This window comes from Colletotrichum destructivum, chromosome 9 (genome assembly GCF_034447905.1).
Source record: "Colletotrichum destructivum chromosome 9, complete sequence".
NCBI lineage: Eukaryota > Fungi > Ascomycota > Sordariomycetes > Glomerellales > Glomerellaceae > Colletotrichum > Colletotrichum destructivum.
In genome coordinates, this window is record NC_085904.1 from 1,262,192 (window position 1) to 1,281,776 (window position 19,585).

Here is a 19,585-nt window from a genome sequence, read left to right on the forward strand (position 1 = left end):
TGGGCTAGCGCGCACCCCACGTTGTCGCGATAAGATAAGATGCGGGGCCAGGGGACCTCGAAGCTTGGGAACTATTGCAGGTGACAACGAGACTCGGCTGGATGAACGAGCTGTTCAAACCCGAGCTGTAGAATTCGAATTGTGCACTTCGTATTAGTTTGGTCAGATCAACTCGTATGATTTACAGTTCTCATAGAACCATGGAGATATGGTGTTGCATATGAAGCTCCCATGATTTCACTCACTTACTTACACTCCTGACTCCAACTTCAGGCAGAGAAAGCTCAGGTGAGATACATACCTAAGTTGACAGCTTGGCTATCACCAGTTTCACGGCCACCGCTAAGACTCGAACCTCCTCACCGGAAGCAGCAAAGAGTAGGAAGCACATGCATTCGGTATTCCGGTAGATCTCCGTCTGCAACATCAAACACAAGGTACCCGCGACACCGCGCCGTCAACTGTCCGTCCGTCCACCTTGCCGAATCCAGCATCCGAACCCCGCCGTCCCGGACAAGGAGCACATCACCACCACCACTACCACCACCACACCCACCGCGATTCAGCCGCCGACCCCATATCCAAACATCTTGGCATCAAACCACGCACACCAGAAACGTCGGCAGTTGGAGCCCCCCCTCTCTCCAACGAGGCTGTCTCCAATGCACGACACAATATTCCCCGTGTTCTGGGTTACGAGGTCGACGGCCGTCCGTTTCATCCATTCATCCGTCCAACACCGCCACACGTCCACGCAAACCATACACACCCACCTCCAAAAAAAAAAAGCAAGCCCCAAACCATCCCTCGGGAAACCTTCTTCTAGGATGGCCTCACTTCTCTCCTTCACCGACACGACATCGCTCACCGATTGTGCCGTCCCATCGTCGCCAGGCCCGACAGGCAGACCCTTGGCCCTCGCCTGGCACAGGTAATATTCACTGACGACGTCTCATCCCGCTCGATCGAGGGCGGCCAAAACACTTGCAGTTCTCGCCTCAGCTTCGGAAGCTCGTCATCGTCACTTTGATAGTTTGAGCTCTCTCTCTTTCTCTTTCCTTTTTTTCCCGCTTCTATTCACTCCATCAGACGGTGATATCACCGCGCGCAGTCCGTTCTCCTAGAGGCAGCCTGGCGGACGGACGGACGACCGAATAATCCTTCGTCCCAAGTCTCTTTCGGGGCTGGGCATCAAAAAGTCTATAATAAAAACAAAAGTCTTAACCCCCCCTGCACTTTTTTGGCCTGAAGCCTTCCCTGCCAATTTCGCCAAACCTTAAAAAAATTCAAACATGAGAAATTTGCGGCCAGGGAACGAATGGTCAACCGCGTTTCCCCCCCCCCCCCAAAAAAAGAGAAACGGTTAAAACTCGCTCGGAAGAGGAACCGTCCACAGTGCCGTGACTTGAGGGTACGGCCGGGTAACGATGGACGGCGGCGGTGGGACGGCGAGAGGGTGTTCGCATCCGCGCGCGGCGTCTAGCACATTGAGCCCCACGGGCCGCGTTTAACAAAACGAGAAAGAAGACGAGAGAAAGGGGAACACTCCGAGCGCAAGAGTCTCGGAATGCAGTGTCCGATCTCGCATTTTCAAGAATGACGTCGTGATATCGCGAACTGACTGTGCAAACCTTGGACTGAATATGATGGAGCTCAACATCGAACTGGCGCTGGGTGAATAGGGACAAGTGGTGATTTTTGAACTTTGTTTTTGAATTCTCATTGACCCGTAATAACCTTGTCTGATCTATGTAACACGCTGATAAAAGCATATTCAAAACGGCTAGGAGCCGTTGAACTAGGGTATACCATCCTCTCTCTTCTGCTTCTCCCCTTACGCGACGGAACCGAAAATAGTCTCCATCATGATACCTGCGATACGCTGTTAGCATTGCTGCACCAACTATCACATCACTCCGTGGACGGAGGCGGGAAGGGGATTTATCAAACTCACCAGTAATTCTGTAGGGGTCGGCATTTGAGGCGGGGCGGCGGTCCTCGAAGTAACCGTAGCCCTTGGCGGCGCACTCTCTGGGGATGCGGATCGAGGCACCACGGTTGGCGACTCCGTAAGAGAACTGGTCGATGGAGCCCGTCTCGTGGCGGCCGGTGAGACGCTTCTCGTTGCCCTCGCCGTAGACGGCGATGTGCTCCTTGTGGCGGCCCTCGAGCTTCTTGATAGCGGCCTCGATGTGCTTCATGCCGCCCTCAACACGCATCTCCTTGGTGGAGAAGTTGGAGTGCAGGCCAGCACCGTTCCAGTCGCCGGGGATGGGCTTGGGCTCGACCGAGACCTTGGCGCCGAACTCCTCAGCGATGCGGGCCAGGAGGAAGCGGGCGAGCCAGAGGTGGTCACCCATCTCGATACCGACGCAGGGGCCGACCTGGAACTCCCACTGGGCGGGCATGACCTCGGCGTTGGTGCCCGAGATCTTGACGCCCGAGTAGAGGCAGGCCTTGTAGTGAGCGTCGACGATGTCGCGCTGGACGACCTTGCCGGCGCCGACACCGCAGTAGTAGGGGCCCTGGGGGGCGGGGAAGCCGTTAGCGGGCCAGCCGAAGGGGCGGTTGCTAAGGTCGAGCAAAGTGTACTCCTGCTCGAGGCCGAACCAGGGCTCGTGGGCGGCGTGAGCCTCCATCAGCTTGGCGCACTCATGTCTGTAGTTGTACTTGTTGGGGGTGCCATCGGCATTCCAGCACTCGGCGAGAACGAGGATGTTGGGGGATCCGCGGAAGGGGTCGGGGAAGACGGCGACGGGCTTCAGGTAGACGTCAGAGTTGTCGCCGGGGGCTTGGTTGGTGGAGGAACCATCAAAGTTCCACATAGGAAGGTCCTCGGGGGTGTACTCCTTCTCCTTGAGCGTCTAGAAGAGCACGTGACGGTTAGCTTGATGTGTTGTGCGATGGACGATGGTACGTCGCAAATGCGTGCGCATGAAAGAAAGTGCCCCTCTTCTTCTGCACCGGTCTCCAGCCGACCAAGCTCGTGGGCCAACTTGGCTACTGAGGCTGACATCATGCGATGCGCCTTGCCGTCAAGCTGACGATGCCAGGCGGAGCTACGGGTACTCCAGCGGCCCCATGCGTTTGGGGTCTTTGGGTCTTTGGGTCTTTGGGGCAGCCTGTGGAGGACGTCCACCGTCATCCACTTCTTGGCCGGCGGCGGCGACTTGGCCCCTAGCCAGCTCACCGAATACCCGCCGACGGCCCAAAGGGCGCAAAAATACGACTGGCAAGAACCTCCAATAGCCGAGCTACGGCGTTGAACCCTGCAGCTGGAGGTCCTCGGTGTCTTGGGGCAAAGGGCCAGGCGATCGATATGTTGTGTGGGGTGGGGTTCCTTGCAGGACCGAGTCGTGACCGAATCCTGTCAGCCAGACAGCCGGTCCGGTCTGAACAGCCAACCGGTACGTACCGGCTGCCCACCACCACCACCACCACCACCACCACCACCGCCACAACGCACCCGCACTTGGAGGGGCAGAAAGTCTCGGTGTTTCGACCCCCCCGCCAAGCCCCAGTGCATATCGATGCCGTATCTTTGCTACCCCTCGGCCGCAAACACCCTTTGAGCCCGCTATTTCTAGCCGGAACTCGGAGACGGTGACCCCCCGAGAGGGACATTGTCCAAAGTTCGGAGGACTGCGCCCCAGATCTGGTCGCAACAGTTGCTGCAGGCAGAGAGGGAAAGATGGACGTGGGTCACAACATTCCTCTCACTCTCTCTCAGCCTGCGACATGTTGCAAGAACAAAGACCTGGGTGATAATCCTCACTGGGAGGGTTATGCGGCTTTGAGTGGTGTTTGCGACCGATGAAGACCCTGCCGAGACCAGAAAAGGAGGAAACCGAAAAAGGAAAGGAGGGGCAAAATGGAACAAGGCGAATGTCGCAAACTTACCCTCGACTTGGAGCGGGTCTCGCCGTCAGCATCGATCCAGATGTACTCGGCCATGATTTGGCCCTTCTGGTCAAGCTTGAGGTACTTGGCCAACTATTCGATAGGGTGTCAGCACGAAGTTGCCCTTTGTTTTTCATTTCGTGATGCGCCAAAGCTGACAGCAGGATCGCGTCTCCTGCTGGGCTCAGCCATCGGGCGATGGGTGTAATCTCACAGTCTCGGGCCTGGAGGTGAAAGCAGCTTCTGTCGCCTGGGAGGGAAAGTTGTGTTAGCCATCTTGCGTCTTAGGATTCTTGGGCCAAAACATCGTGAACATTTTAGAGGGGTTCCCGTGCGCCGTCGGGTTGGTATCCGAACAGACGCAGGGTGTGGGGATTGGATAAAGAAGAAGCAACTTACCATTTTTGCGGTTGTGTGTGATATGATTTGGGGGAAGAAAATGCGAGCAGGATCCAATCGAGGTCCAAAAAGATTCGAGCGGGAGAAAAGATCTATAGATCTAGGTGTCGACAGAGAAGAGTGGGATGGATTTGGAAATAGAGAAGGGGGTTCGATAAGAGCAGCAGACGAAGCGGGCGGTTGAGGGTTTTATGTTTTCCATCCGTTGCCCGTCGGGGGAAGCAAAGGTACAGGAGGGACTCTCGCTCGCTCTCTCTCTCTCTCTCTCTCTTCCACGCACACATGCTGGCGCCGCGGCGGCGGCGATGCGTCGATGCTTTCTCTCTCTTCCGTCCAATCTGCAAGGTACCGTCGAGATACAAGCCGACGACCGCGGACTTCGCCCACGAACCCTCGCAGGCGGCCGGTACAGAATCGTCACTCTGGCTCCCCACCCAGGTTCCTTTCTAGTCCTCCTCAGCCCAAAGATAAGGCCCTGCCCGCCTGCGGCTGCAGGGGTGTGGCTGGGCTTTTTCTGGCTCCTGGTATCGATTACGGGTGGGGTTGGGAGGGGTGGGTTGGTGGGGTGTACCGTGTGGCCCCGGAAACACGCTTCCTGCCATTCGCCCGCCAACCCAGAGTTTGGGGGGACCACAGCTATTACATGCCACCTTTGATTTGGTTCCCAGGGTCTCGCGATGCCCAAAGTCTAGGTACTTGCACGCTGCCACAGGCTCCCCCCTCCAGTCCACCCACTGCCCGCCGCTTGCACCGCTATCAGAGGTATCCCTACGCCCCCCCGCCGTCTCGCAACCAACGGGCTTCACGTCCTCTGGATCCAGTACAGTACTTTGCACTTTGTACGGAAATGCGACGGCCGGACCATTCGCCTCTAGAGGTATCGTCAACTTCCTCTTCTCCGTAACTGGCCCCTGGTGACCTCCTCTTTGCGCTTCCACTTGGGTGGTTTTGTTCTGTCAACCCTGGTCTCCAGCAATGATAAGTGCGTGTAGCAAAGTCACGCGAAGGGGAAGGGAAAGAGAACAAGGAAAAAGTGTGACGATGATACTTTCAACTGCGCCCACAGACGAGCCCCGGCTATGGACCAGTCAGACACCGCTGGAGGCAGCCAGTACAGCATATGTCCTGCAGCTAAATGAGTCTACCTAATCGTACACTCCAACCACAACCAACCCAGAAATGAACGATATTGAGTGAGGGAGCAAGGCCTGTGAGACTGAGACCAAGAGTGAGAGATCATAGGAAAAGAAATCGGTACACGTACAGAGTACGTGTGCACCGTCTGTATACAGTGCCAAAAAGTTACAGCACAAGCCCACTGTTAGTCTAGATGACCCAGCCAAGGTACCTCTCACCCACAGGTGTCCACCGTGCCACAACGCGGGGTACGTACCGATACCTGTGAAGCCCACACGTCCTGGCGGCGGCGGTCCGCTGTTGCTATCCTTGGAAATGATCGTGTGCACACCCGCCGCCGCCAGAGCCTTAGCCTTCGCCTTGTCGCTATCATTGCTCGGTCAGAACTCAGCCAGTGAGTGTGCCTACACGAGATTTCGTAGCAGAAATCATTGGTGGTGGCTGTGGCACCCGCCTCCGGGGGTAGATCAGAAGCCTAGGTGGGCGGTATGCCAGACCGGAGTGGTGCAAACTTCCAGGAGCAAGAGATCTTCCATGGAGCCGGCCGTCTCCCCTTGGAAAGAAAGGGTCCAAGAACTTTGATGCCCAAAAACGGCCGCTCACGAGTAATTAGTTCGTGAAAACTTCACGATATTATTGTTTCGTTTCGTCTGATGAATCGGGCCTTCCATAACCAAGATAGACCCTTTGAATTTCAGCAAAGTTCTCTTCCCTCGCGCGCGCGCGCGCACACACATACACACCTCTGCCATCCAAGACTCCGGGGTCGGACAGACGGACCTGGCAACAGCAGCAAATGGCTGGCGGCTTAGAATACCCCGAGGGGAGAGAGACACACTGTCGCTTGCGACTTGGTTCCACGCCGACGATCGCAGGGCCATATTGCGACAACCTGCATATTCCTGGCGCTCGTTTCCCTTGGGTGAGGGGGAGGACAACCACGCTCTTCCGCTCCCATTTGGGGTATCGCCAAGTACCTTGACCTCGCAGTGTCCAACAAATCTCGTCAGCTTGTCAACGCTTTTCCCCCGCCAGAGGACCCTACCACAGTACATTGCTCCACGAGAAGTCCCCTAGGAAGTCGATTCATCGTGGAACAGGCCTGTGAGAGTCTCACTTCACTTTCATCGCACAATCCTTCCCTGTCCCGCTCGCGTGTGACTTGTTACGACGAAAGCGACAATACACACTTGCGCCAATTCTCTTCACAGTATCTTTATCCTTCTCAAATCTCCAACCCTTGCCATGGCCATGTCTGGACGCGGCGCAGGAAAGATAATTCATCCTCTAGGAGTTGATTCCTTCGTCCCGTCCTCGGAACCATTCGTACTCCCGCCTGGTTCGTGCAGCAAATCGTCTCATAAAAATTTTGCCGCCGCCGTCCGGCAGTGACATATCGGCCATCATCCTCAACATTGTCACATTGTCTGGCAAGTTTGTGCGTCTCCGTCTGCGCGTCTGTAACCCCCTTGGTGGGGGTGATCCTGGCGACCCCGATTCCCTCGCGAGGTATCTGTACCTCTGTGTCAAAGAAGCGGCTTGGTGACTCCCAATTTGGCATCGAACCCAGACAGAGGCGTCACCTACCTATTATCTATCTATCCCACTCCAAGGTTTATCGCCCAAGTCGACCCATAATGCGGCGGCGAGGGGCAGAAGGTGGGGTGCGGTTTTGCTCCGGTCCCAGACGCGCTCCAGGAGGTGTGAGTGAGATCTGTGGTAAGTGCGATCCGATGGCCTCTCGTCGGTATCCTGTGAGAGACGTCGAGTTTACAAAACCTCTCGAGTCATTTGGGGGGGGTTCACGGAGAACCCCCATTTCGCGTCTTCTCTCCGATGGCGGGATGGCAATCTTCCCCAAACCTTCGGAATCACTAGCCAGCTTGTCCTTCCGGCCAATATTCGATCGTCTGTTCGTCAGCGAACCCCCAAGCTTTTGCTCCACGAAACGACCTTGTCGAAGCTATCTCCGGAAAGAGAGCCAATCCCCATGGCCTGCCGTGACCCGTTCTGCAAGCATTGAGTGAATATCTGGCTGATATGCAGCCCAAACGTCTACGAGACTGCAGTATGCACGCAGCTGGAGCCCGCCCAGGAGAAAGGTTGTTGGATTCACGGTTGCTTTGCTTTGCTCGTCTCTTACTCGTTCACTTTGTGTTAATTACTTCTTACTCGGGGACACACATCTGCACGGTACAGTTTGATGGACGGGATGCTGCCCAGTAGTTGGCTGCTGTCGTCGTGTGTTCAGTCGGTCTCCAGTCGGTCATATCAAACACATAATATTTTGGCTCCGATACGGCGGCGTATCAAAGACGGGCACTCCTCCCCGCACTTCTGCCCGCGACAGGGTCTTACTGGGCGCTGCCGTCGGATGGACGATTACCCCCCAACATTGCCGTCCTCAACATCTCATGCGCTGTCGTACAGTGTACGTGGTCGACGCGGGATGCATGAGTTCTGGGATAGCCGCTTGCCGTTGCCGCCCCGAGATAGAGTGAAAAGAGAGCCGTCAGGTAAAACTTTGATGATTCCATTATGGAACTTGTTTCTCCAGATGTGACCTGCAGGAGACCTCCATCTCGAGTGTCTCCAAACCATCCAGTGTGGGGCGCTAGTGGACGGCTGGTGCATTTTGCATTGCTAGCTTATCGTCGGGCTATGATTGGTTGGGGTCCATGTGCAAAATAATTGAATTCTCTCAAGAGCCGTGTCGTTTCCGTCGTCTCCTTAAAGACTGGCATTAATCGCTCAAGAGGACCTGGTCACCCGTGACGCCCTCGACTGCTAAGCACATTTCCCTCTCCTGTCATTCGCAACTCTGGTTGACTTGCAACGATGCGTAGCTTCACGAGGTGTCGTTGGCCTCGGTGAAGCGTGTGGCAGCTGACAAGCTTACTCGGTGGAGAGCCGCGGCAGCGGCAGGCAGTGACATGGGGTCGCTGCGAACATGAGGTGCAGTCAAAGACTCAGAGGGACCCCGTCCACCTTTCACGGCGGAAAGCTGCTGTTTGGGATGATGGATCCAACCCAAGGGCTAGTGCCGCAAAGTTGGATTCTGGAAAAATGTGGATGTGAGCAGCCATGTTGGGTTTGGGCGCCGGCCCGGCGGGGATGGGGGGGAGGAGGGAGGGTGGGAATCGGTGGATGGATGGACTGGCTATGTTTTCCCCCCCGTTGGATTGACCGTGACCTAGGACTTTCTGCTCTGCAGAATCGGCTTTGTCCAAGGCGTTGCCGAGACCGGGCAAGGAACTGCGGCAACGGCCGATAGACGAAGAACACGGCACAACCACTACCACCGCCCTTGGCTTCTGCCGACGGCTGCCCCGACGACACGCGATGTCCGTATTCCCACAATCGGCAATCCCTCGACCAGACCCATCTCGACCGAGTGTCTTTGCGCGCAACCTGCACTCTTTGTCCGACTTGTTGACTTTCATCATCCCTTTTTTTCGCACCCCTTCGAACGCATGCGAATAGTCGTCATTTCCCACCGTCCGAACTCTGTCCGACGACGAGAATTCGCCGGTCTCGTCGCTGAGTGGTCAGCGTTGACACACAGTTATTCTCTCATTGGTCGGCTGCCACCCGCCACGATCGGGACTTGGCTGGACATTGCCGGGGCACCTGGGCGAGGCATGCCAGGGCCCCGATCGAGTCACTCACGAGATCAGAATGACGTCTTTGGGACGGTCAATTGGGGCTCCATGACCCAGAAGAGCGGCGATACCATCATCGGGGTTGAGGGGGTGATGTCTTTGAGGTCTGCAAGAGGCAACTCGGGAGCCAAAGCCGGGAAGACAAGACCGCTTCCGTGACGTCGGCCGCGACAAGTGTCGGTCGGCAGCGGCCTCGACTCGATGCATGTGGAGACCCGAATCAGGGTTCGGATCCCCAAGTCCCTGTGGTTTGGTCCTTGGAGACTGGAACCAGTCGGGGCTCTTTCAGGAGGAGCTTGCGTCTCGGCGCGGCAAGCGCCACATGGAGAGGCCGAAGGCCTGACCAGTGCCAGTGCCAGTGTCAGTACCAGTACCGGTACCAGTGTGAGAAGGCGGCGCGAGCCCACAACAGGGCGCAGTCGACATCGTGAGCCTGTGGTTGAGTCAGACTCGTGTTCGACCGACGGCGGTCAGTGGTTATTTTCGGAGAGTCGTTCCGGAATAGATCAAGCGGTGGGCGGATGGGAGATAAGACGGGAAGACGGTGCGTTCTGGAACCTGCAGGGTATGACTTTTGATGTGTCACAGAAGCAGAGATGTCCCTGTGCCTGGATGCGCAAGGCAAGGCGAGCCGCTGCATCTAACGAGACGCGACGCCCAAAGTCCAGCAGAAAGGAGGACGGCGTTCTGGGTGGGGGGGATGAGGAGGGAATCAGTGGGTTTGCAGCCAGTGCACAGATGGCGGTAACCCATCCATTTCGCACCGTGGGAGAATAGGGGTTTGGGTGTATGGCTGAATGGCGAATTGAGGCGGCAAGTGCAGCCCTCAGTCCTTCCCCTTCTTTCCTTCCTTTTCTTCCTTCCTTCACGACAGGAACGGAGGCACCGATCTATGTGTCACATGATTTGGAATCGGTCGAGAAGCCGCAATGTTACTTATGAACTCACATTGGGAAACCACGCTCGTGTTGCCGTTCTCGGTATGCAGTGCCGTGCAGTGCAGTGCAGAGGCCCTTCCAGTGATGTCTGACAGTGACGCTGAGCGCGCGCGCCGCGGAACTCGCAGGCTGCATTAACAGACCTCTCCGCAGGGTTGAGTCTCGACAATCAACTGCCCACGCATGGCCAGCCACTTTGTTGTCTGCTAGCATCACGAACCCCTCTGTATGAGCCATGAACTGGACCGAAGGAGCTTTGGCTCGTCATTTACGGGGCAAAGGCTTGAAGCCGGAGCTCGCCAAGCAGAAGCAGTACTTTGCAAAGACTCGACCAGGACCTAGGGGTGCCTTGAAGCCCACCGTCGCCTCCATTCCCTTTCTCTCCAGGCCATCCAGCTTGCCCAAGGCGCTTCCCGAGAAACAGTCTCCAGGGGCTTTGATGCAAAGCTCGCCGTATTTTCAGCGCCGGCAGAGCCAGTATGGCGAAGCCCAGGAGCGTCATTCCGGACATTCGCTCCATCAGCGCCTGCACGATGATGGGTTGTCCACGGTGGACCGCGACTTTCCAAAGTCTCACATGTCGAATGGCAAAAGAAGACATGCCACGGGCAGAGAGGAAACTTTGGACACCAAGAGACGCCGTTTGCTACAGAAGGGCGACTGGGCCGGCATCAACGTCCAAAAACCAATGCCTCTCCAGTTCTCGGCCCGTGGTAACTCGGCTGGGGGTCAGATCTGGGGCTATCGCAACAAACACAGAACTGGACAACCTGCCCCTTTCTTCGAGAAGTTGAAGCACAGCAGAAAAACTCCACTGAGAGGGCATGGTACTAGTCACAGCAGCACCCAGGGCGGAGACAGAGTTGTTAGGATCAGGATCGGCAGCGAAGATGTTCGATTCGGCGGCGGAAGCCAGGCCTCTACCAGGAATTCGCACCAAAATTCTCTTCAAACCATCACCCAGTCAAACGGCTTGCAGCAGTCAATCTATTTCATGGGATCCTCAGCTCCACATCACCACGTCTTTTCGGGTTCTATCGAGGATAGGGAACGGACAAGTCAGACGAAGAAATCTGCGTGGCAGATTCGCCGTGAGAGAGATGGCGCAACCTACGACGATATTGCAAGACGTGCCTCACCATCTATGTCACATGGTCAGCCGGGCAGGCTTGAGAATGACCAGCGAGCTGGCCAACCACTAGTTGTCGAATCTTCTCCGGTTGTCGTTCATCAGCCGGTTCCCCAACGACTCAGTCAGCTAGTCTTGTCAACCAGGCGAGGAACGCCAAAATCAGATGCATTTGGAAGCACCGTCGCCGAAGTCGGCTACAATCCCTTGCCCGCCGTGGTCCCCTCAGAATTGAGTGAGAATAAACGATGGCACGACGTGCTGGCTTCTTCCGGGCATCGAGAAGAAACTCCCACAGACCTAGGCTACAACAGAGCAGTCGCAACTGACAATATCAGTCCCGGAGCCAGCAATTTCCCTGGTCCCAGCAGCCCATCAGCTCACCAGCCAAGTTCTGGGTTCTCTACTATTCGAACGTCTTTGAATGTCCAAACAAAAACGCCCAGCAGTTCTGAGGTGGCGCATGCAGGCACATGGGCGAACAATCACGAGCCTTATAAAGAACTTGGTGACGGCGGAAGTCTGCCAAGACACACACATGTGGCGTTGCGGTTCTCCTCGCCACTTTCACTGATCAACACGTCTCCGTCATCGGACAACTTAGCCGTGAATGACCTTGAACGCGGTATTGGCACCAGTCAGGGAAAGACACACACGACTGAGGAAGCTTTCTTACGGAACTTGTGCGACAATGCAATGCAACGCCCTTCGTTATTGACACGCTCAGACAACAAAGAAGCACACGTTTTCGGCCAGGAAGATCGAGAGGCACACCCTAACGATGATGTGAAAGAGGCCAGTGCCCTCGGCTTCGTGGTTAAAACTTCGGAAATACAAACAGACCGAAATACATCAGATCCAGAACCAGCAGCGGCATGTGTGGATGCAGACTGGATGAACTTCATATTTGGCGAACGCGATGAGGAAGCCCAAGATACAGTGTTTCGAGAGGCGAGACAGGAGGCAGCTCAGGATCTGCGTCCATCAAGCAGCTCCTCTAGCAGCCAGTGCCCAAATCTTTGGCCGCCCAGTCTTGATCACGACACTGAAACCGTGACCACCTGCGGAACGTTCGATCGCGAAAACGACAAGGACATTATTCGACCTTCATCGAGGCGTTCCTTTGTATTTGATCTCGATCCTCCAGATGAGAATATCTATGAGGACCTCACAAGCTCTCTTCCAGAGAAACAGACTGTCGATATTACCCATACAAATATTACAGAGTCGGCCATAGCTGATATCCATGGCTTAATGGTTCCAGGGACGACGGATTCGAATTATACCACTGCTGATATAGATTCAGCCTCAGCGATGGACTCGATGTCAACAGTGGCACAACCTCCTGAGTCGGAAGTGGGTGAGACGCCCGGTCAATATTTTCGCTTCGCGAGACCAAAGACGTTCGTCGGCCGGCTAGCTAGTTCTTCAGTGCATGACGCCGGCCCGATCTTACCACTCAGTATCCACACCGAACCCAGGAAAAGGGGCAGACCGAAGAGAAGATCGAGAAAGAAGGCGAAGGACGGACGAGCTAATATCCGAGGGTTGCCAGACCATGACGGTGACCCAATTGAGGGGGGCTCAGATGAGTAAGGATTCGAAGTCTGCCATACTTTGGGACAATATGTATTCGAATCAAAGTGTGGGCGGATATTGGCACGGGGGCTGTTCTAACGTCCTTTGACATTGGGCGGGATATCGACCGTTATTGGGACCTGGCCCTATCTATTCGAGAACGGATATAACATTTACAATGCGAAAGAGAAGTCCCCAAAAAGCAGTGCTCCAAAAACCCGTTTCCCCCTTTTCCCAAATCAGTCCAACAAATTTCGTTTGCGATGCGCCATCCAGGCCAGGACCCAGCACAGCTATAGGTCTGCCCTGGAGGTGATCAGTCTCATCTGTATCGTGTGAAGGACCATTTGCCCCTCTTGCCCCAAAAAGAAGAGAAAACACAAGTCGTATTCTTTTTTTTTGGGTCGTATTTTTTTCCTGGCGTCAATCTTTTTTTGGTGTATTTGTTCGATTGATATACCATGTCTTTTGCAACGAGACAACACAGTTCAGCGAGGCAGACTACTCGGAGCCCGAATTTCTTCAGGGCTTTCTTTTCATCTGCTTCTGCATCCTTGTCGCTGTCTCCATGCACTTGTTTCACCCTCACCAGAGGCCGAAGGCGTGGCCGTGGCGGCGGGGGTGACGGACAGCGTCACGCTTAACCTCGTCGGCGGCAGCGGGCTTCTCGGCGCGCTTGGCCGCGGCAGCGGCCGTCGGGACGACCGAGACGGTCTGGGTCAGGACGGAGGTAACAGGCGCAGTGGGGCACGCGGAGACTGTCTCAGTGACGGTGACGGCGGAGGGGCAGCTTCCGCTTCCCTCCTGGCCGACGCCGCCGCCATTGCCCCCGCTGCCTCCGTTACCCCCGTTGCCGCCGCCGGTGACGGCGCTGGGGAGGGCCGAGGCAACGGTCGTGGCGGAGGCGGTGCTCTGGGCGTCGGAGACGGTCACCACGCCGGTGAGGGAGCCGACGGTGACGGTGATGACGCGGGGAGGAGGAGCGGAGGTGGGTGCGGGGGGCTGGGCCGTGATGTAGACGGTGGTCACGCGAGGAGGAGTGGTTCCCTCGGCCGGGATTGTGGAGGTCAATGCCGAGGTGGAAAGCTCAGTCTGGACGGGAGCGGTGCCAGAGGGACCGGCTGTGGGCTGGATGGTGATGGTGACGAGAGAGTAGACGGGAGTGCCGGAGGGAGGGGCCAGGGTCATGGTAATGACGGAGGTCTTGGGCTCGTTGGGGTTGGGGGGTTGCTGAGCGGGGCGGGAGACAACCTCCGAGGGAACGGGACCGCCGGCGGGAACGGTGGCGGTAACGTAGACAGTGCTGACAATAGCCGAGCCGCCCTCACTCTGGGCCGGGAGGGTGGTCTCAATGGCGGAGGTCACGACGGAGCCTTGCTCAGAAGCGCCGGGCTCGTCGGTGGGGGCTGCGGGAGGAACAGAGACAAAAACGGTGCTGACAACGGGCTCACCTCCTTCGGACTGGGCAGGAAGAGTGGTTACAACAGCAGAGCTGCTGGCGACGGCATCGGCGGAGCTGACGACCTCGGAAGCAGCGGGGACGCCGCCCGAGACGGTGGCAGTGACGTAGACGGTGCTGACGATGGGCTGGCCACCCTCGCTTTGAGGAGGAAGGGTCGAGACAACAGCAGAGGTGACGACGGATCCGCCCTGCCCAGAAGCGCCGCCCTCAACGGGCTGCGAAGGCTCAGAGCCAGGCTGGCGAGTGACAGTGATGACGGACACCACAGGTGTCGCTTCAGGCTGGTCTGGGTTGGCAGGAAGGGTGGTGGTTAGGACATCGGTCTCAGGGACGGCAGTTTGGGAAGGAGGAGCTCCAGGGGTAGCCGTGACAGTGATGAAGGAGACACCTCCGGTTCCGACAGTGGCGCCAGCGTCAGGGGGGAGGGTCGTGGTTGTGATGACAGAGCCGCCCTCCTCGGCGATGCCGGAAGGAACACCGCCAGCGTCGCCAGAGATGGGGCCGTTGGGCAGGAGAACAGTCTGGGTAACGGTCGTGGGTACAGAGACGGTGACGGTGGCAGTCTTTGCAGCGTTCTGGCAGGCGATGAGCTGGGTCTGGCACTGAGAAATCTGGAAGTTCTGTCCGGCGATGCTCTGGCACTGGGTAAACTGCATGCCACATGCGGCGTTGCAAGCGGATTGGAACTGGCCAAACTGCTGACCGCCGACGACGAAGCCACCCTGGTCACCCTGCTGGACAGCGGGGGGCGCACCGCCGAGAGCGGAGATGAAGGTGAAGAAGGTGACCTGGGAGATGATGATGATCTGGGGCTGTTGGATAACCGGGGCGGCAGAGGCGGTGACGGTGCGCTCTGTTGTGATGACCTCGGTGGTGGTGACGTTGTTCGACAGAGTGGAAGTGATGGTAGCGACCTCGGTCACGGTGGACAGCTGGGGTGCGGTGGCGGGGACCGAGGTGTTCAGGAAGATGCCCGTCGGGCCGCCCGAAATGGGGGCGACGGCACCGGTGCCCGTCGACAGAGGAGGCGGGATGTTGATGCTGGACAGGATGGGCGACGGGGCGACGTTGTCCTGGCGCCTGACCTGGCGCGCGAGACCAAGCTCGGCGAGCAGGCAGACGAGCACAGCTGACTTGAGCAACATGGTGTGCAAAGGATCGTGAAGCAGCTGCTAGTCGTTCTGGCGACTTGTTTTGCTAAATGACGGGAATGGTGAAAGTCGTTTGAATCGTTGGATTTCAAGGAATGGACAGAAGCAGGAAGACCCTTCAAGGGAGTTTGGGCGACTAGCACCGAGAAGAGAATGACAGAATGCTCAGAAAGAGAGGCGAAAGGAAAGAAAGAAACCTTGGCAAAGGAATGCGCCAAAGAATGTCAGACTGAAGAAGCTGGTGAGGCAAGAACGAAATACGGACCAGAGACGGGAAGCGAGGCCATCTTTTAAGCGCCTTTCCGTCCCCCCTCCTCCATCCGAGCCACGAGTTGGAGAAGGGCTGTCAGGCTGGCAGCCCACCAGGGCCTTTCGACTCGATGGGTCGGGTACCGCCTCCTGACCCAACGGGCTAGTCTCCCCAGGATACGGCTTCGCCATTGCTTTGGTATAGTCATCGTGAGACGTTCGGCCAAAGAGCGGGCTGGCGGCGGGGAAAGGGTAGGGGGATGAGCTTATCCGCTGTTTGGTGTTTACGATTCCAAGAGAGGGACAGGCCCACGAGGTGGAGAGTGAAGGAGGAGGGAGGGCTTGCTTTGGGGGGGGGGGGGGGGGCGAACCGAGTATTCTCCCGGAGGATCACCACCGAGCGAGGACGGCGTCTTCCCTAAGCATATTGCCGGAAGAGACGATATGAAGGCTGTGCAGATCCCATGCTGGGATGACAGGGGATATCTGAGTGACGGACTACGGCGATGACGGATGACGGGGGGTTAACCGTCAACGTCGGTAAACTCCAGAACGGAGGAGACTGCTCAACAGGGCGGGTTGGTGAAGGACATAATCTATGACACGTCTTAGCAGAGTGCGCTTCTCTTTTGCAGAACCCGTGATAAGAGAGCGGAGCTCGACAAGCAAGCGTATGGGAAGATGTAGAAACGAGTGAACGAGTTTTTGGCTCGAGAGAATGCAGCATTACACGTAGATCCAAATGTTTCGAGGGAGATAACTCTGTTGTGATGTCGTAGCTTACAACAACCTACACCGTCGAATAGTCTCTTCCTGGTGTCCCCGCGATCTACAACCGTCCGCCCGTCCGTTTTTGGTCCTGCCGTCCTTTTTTTTCTCTCTCCGAACCGTTTCTGAAAGACCCAGTTAAACGAGTCTATCTTGGATTTTGACTATCCAAACGGGGCAAGAAGCCCCCCCGCCGGGGCGGGAGGAAACAGTGGACAAAGTGGACGACGACAAGACAGCTTCAGGGAGTGACGCCGGTGTGTAGACCTTTCTGTGCAAGTCACCAGGGGGTTCAGAGACCGGGAGCTCCTTGGCGCCCGATATCCTGATCTCTGACCTGACCCAGACGACCCAATAGCATCACGCTTGAAAAAGAAAAAAGACTTCTTTGTCAGTTCGTCCCAGGGAGTCAGGTCAGGTCAGGAGATGTCGAACGGTGGCTCAGGGGCAGGTCGGTGGAGGAGGTGAGGTTCAGTTTGAGTGCCCAGAAGAAGGGGGACGTTGACGGAGTTGGGCACGTTGCTAGGATTCCTGGGAAGGAAGGTGCATGATTTACACGGGAGGTTCGAGGGGGTCGAGGATCAATCGGACGTCGCCGCCAGGGACATCGGAGATTTACAGCCAATCGGGAGGGCCCATTGCTCATCAACCGCTTATATAATATTGCGGCTAAGACCCACTTGGGTCGTTTGAGGTCAAAGATGCCAGTGACTTCCCCCCCCTGGACCATCCATATTCATCCCTCGCTCCCCTGGACCTGGCTGTTCCTGTTTCAGCTGATCTCTTAAAGGGGAAACCGAGCCTCGTTCCTATTCCCCTCATGTGGTTTCTCCCGCAGAACTTGCACGGTCCCAAGGCTTCTGGACTCTTGATAATCTCCACTATTCAATCAACTTTCATAGTGTTTCCCTCCTTCACACCCACCCACCCCCTTTTGTTCCGTATTCCTCGAGATTTTCAACTCCTGCAAACCCCCCTCTCATCACGTGGTTGGTTCCTCCTGCACCCTCTCAGTGTTTCTCACGCCCGTCACACTCGCTCCTATGTCTTCCATCTGATGTCATTCGCCTAGCACCCTGGACCTTACACCCCTGTACCAGTTTCACAGATGCTGATTACAGGAGGATTCCGTCGTGCAAACTTGGGACGATTGTGGACTTTGGACCCCCAGCCCGTCCCTTCCCCGTTCCGGACTTTGAAGAGCTCCCACCAATGACACAATAACAGCAGCCATCTCGAAAGCCGCGCATTCGTCGTCGACAAGAGGATTACAGAGCAAAGTCACTTATGTTGTGGCTCTCGGGCCTATTCTTTCCCGTCGAAATCAGCACATCCTTCGGGGGTTCACTACTGCAACTCTTAATGCACGCCGCCAGCCTGGTTCGTCCGTCTCCTCGCCTCGTCGAAGCTCGTCGATCACTATGCTTGCGCACCGCTCGTCGATCCGCGACATGTCAAACCCGCGATTAAGGTCTGGCTTGTGCGACCCATGCCGGAGATCGCAGCGCTTCTCACTTCCCCACTTCTTACTTTCTCTCTCGCTCTCTCTTTCTTCCACTTCGGCTTGGCCAACCCTGGTTTAAACGTTGGAAATTACACAGGGGCACACACGACTTTGGATGAGACCTCTCTTGTAGCATCATCCCGGAACGGGCAACCACTTCACTCGCCGGGTCGACACTTCATCGGCCTCCGCGATGTGGACGTCGGGTCCGATTTCTTGACCGCCTTCTCAACGGCGGATCCATGATGGATCTTCATGCCTTTTCTAAATACAACCTCGACGGCCGCTCGTCTTTCTTGGCGAGCGTTCGTGACGGGGTTTGCTCCTTCCCCCCCGTGCTATTCAGAGAATCTTTAACAAGGGCTCCGTCAGTCATTAATAGAGTGTTTGCATTTGTCAGACCCCACGAAGATAATCACTTTGGCACCACCAGGTGCGCCTCTGCCTTCGCACAGCGCGCCGTATGGATCACACTAGAATGGATGGCGTCATTGCTCCCACTTGGCTCTGATGAACCACATCAGTGACCTATGCTTCAGTGACCTTTGCTTCATCCGAACCTAATGGTCCCGGTAACAAACGTTGTCAGGGCATCGATGAATCAGCCAAGCTTTGATGCAGCGAAACTTCCCTCCAAGGTTCCTCTTTGCGGGCTGCACTGCTTGGAAACGGGTGATGCGTCTAGCTCGATCCTCATGCGACCGCCACCGTTAGACATAGCAGCCTAATATGCGTCTAGACCGAGAAACTAGGATCTAACCATCAGCCCTGTTATGAAGAGTCGAGCTTTGGGCCTGGGATGCCGTTCCGCTTCCGTGGATCATCCGGGATATGGACGGCAATGTCAGGGTTCGGCATTGACGTGATGGCTGGGGGAGTTGCTGCTGCGCCATACGGCGACCCAGCCCGGAACTGCCGCATCTCTGGCTTGGCTGAGGGGTTTTTTTCCTTTTGGTTTCAAAGAGCACTCCAGGCTACCATCGCATCGCTGTGCTCATGGAAGTCCGTATTTCACATCATCATAGACCGGGTTGACAAATCAGAGGTGCCCAATCGCTATCAAGTGTCAAGTAGCTCTCAGAGTTCTCGGCGTCTCCAGCAGCCAATACTTGTTCTGAGCCTGCATCGACTTGGCCGCACTTACGCTTAGTTGATGTAAACTCACGGCCTGTTCATCTTGGGTGCTGTGTGACGGTATCGTACAGTTAAGTTATGTCAGATTCACTTCGACATTATGGATTCCCAATGGCACACCAGATTGAACAAAGCTAACATGAACAGCTGAAACCCCCCAATCAAACGTTTGTTGTGATCAGCTGGCGATTTCCGCAATGTATTTTCAAAAACAGCGACACCCGCAACTTTGAGAGTCCTTCAGAGTCATGAATCAACACACACTTTCTTGAGACGCGAATAAGTCCGACGAGGCGAATGATTTCCATGAGTCCAGTACATTCTGCAACAGTCTAGTGATGAGGCCTTTCTCGTTGTCCAAAACATCCGCAATAGTGATGACTGACGTTCCCCTGTCGTCGTTTGACGTTGCTGTCTCAATGCCTCCACGCAAGTACGCCAGCAGGTTCGAAACTTGCTACCGGTATTGGACGTGTGCCAAGCCGTTTGTCTGACATTGAGACGAGCGTCTCATGAACCAGCCGACTTCTCAAACCACCTTGGCCCATGTATCTAACACACTGTGAGCAACGTT

General features: G+C 56.1%; 5 protein-coding genes across 5 annotated transcripts; 1 reads left to right on the plus strand and 4 right to left on the minus strand.

Annotated features, from left to right (window-relative positions):
• Nucleotides 1-1,697: 1,697 nt before the first annotated feature.
• On the minus strand, nucleotides 1,698-4,449 carry CDEST_13517 (Putative glutamine synthetase, catalytic domain, glutamine synthetase, glycine-rich). The gene is made up of 5 exons (XM_062929673.1): nucleotides 4,300-4,449; nucleotides 4,115-4,150; nucleotides 3,901-3,993; nucleotides 1,955-2,864; nucleotides 1,698-1,872 (listed from the first exon to the last, which is right to left on the minus strand). Exons 1-5 carry the CDS (start codon nucleotides 4,300-4,302, stop codon nucleotides 1,835-1,837), a joined length of 1,080 nt encoding a protein of 359 aa, XP_062785724.1. The 5' UTR covers nucleotides 4,303-4,449; the 3' UTR covers nucleotides 1,698-1,834.
• Nucleotides 4,450-8,219: 3,770 nt separating this feature from the next.
• Nucleotides 8,220-8,896, minus strand: CDEST_13518 (uncharacterized protein). Its single transcript, XM_062929674.1, has one exon. The coding sequence runs from the start codon at nucleotides 8,880-8,882 to the stop codon at nucleotides 8,406-8,408; it is 477 nt and encodes a 158-aa protein (XP_062785725.1). The 5' UTR covers nucleotides 8,883-8,896; the 3' UTR covers nucleotides 8,220-8,405.
• A 4-nt stretch (nucleotides 8,897-8,900) lies between these two features.
• CDEST_13519 (uncharacterized protein) lies at nucleotides 8,901-9,920 on the minus strand. Its single transcript, XM_062929675.1, has one exon. It carries the CDS (start codon nucleotides 9,303-9,305, stop codon nucleotides 9,102-9,104), a length of 204 nt encoding a protein of 67 aa, XP_062785726.1. The 5' UTR covers nucleotides 9,306-9,920; the 3' UTR covers nucleotides 8,901-9,101.
• Nucleotide 9,921: 1 nt separating this feature from the next.
• Nucleotides 9,922-13,291, plus strand: CDEST_13520 (uncharacterized protein). The gene has a single exon (XM_062929676.1). It carries the CDS (start codon nucleotides 10,272-10,274, stop codon nucleotides 12,759-12,761), a length of 2,490 nt encoding a protein of 829 aa, XP_062785727.1. The 5' UTR covers nucleotides 9,922-10,271; the 3' UTR covers nucleotides 12,762-13,291.
• A 37-nt stretch (nucleotides 13,292-13,328) lies between these two features.
• CDEST_13521 (uncharacterized protein) lies at nucleotides 13,329-15,350 on the minus strand (the record flags this gene model as incomplete). Its single annotated transcript, XM_062929677.1, has 1 exon — nucleotides 13,329-15,350. The coding sequence occupies one exon, from the start codon at nucleotides 15,348-15,350 to the stop codon at nucleotides 13,329-13,331; it is 2,022 nt and encodes a 673-aa protein (XP_062785728.1).
• Between the last annotated feature and the right edge of the window lie 4,235 nt (nucleotides 15,351-19,585).

What these genes read in the sequence shown, in the direction of transcription:
- CDEST_13517 (XM_062929673.1), bottom strand. An exon ending in TCACCTCCAGGCCCGAGACT is followed by an intron (nt 3,994 to 4,114) that starts GTGAGATTACAC and finishes CCTATCGAATAG; the next exon opens with TTGGCCAAGTACCTCAAGCT. An exon ending in CGACCCCTACAGAATTACTG is followed by an intron (nt 1,873 to 1,954) that starts GTGAGTTTGATA and finishes AGCGTATCGCAG; the next exon opens with GTATCATGATGGAGACTATT.
- CDEST_13518 (XM_062929674.1), bottom strand. Translation starts at nt 8,882, where the DNA reads ATGATGAAAGTCAACAAGTCGGACAAAGAGTGCAGGTTGCGCGCAAAG.
- CDEST_13519 (XM_062929675.1), bottom strand. Translation starts at nt 9,305, where the DNA reads ATGCATCGAGTCGAGGCCGCTGCCGACCGACACTTGTCGCGGCCGACG.
- CDEST_13520 (XM_062929676.1), top strand. Translation starts at nt 10,272, where the DNA reads ATGAACTGGACCGAAGGAGCTTTGGCTCGTCATTTACGGGGCAAAGGC.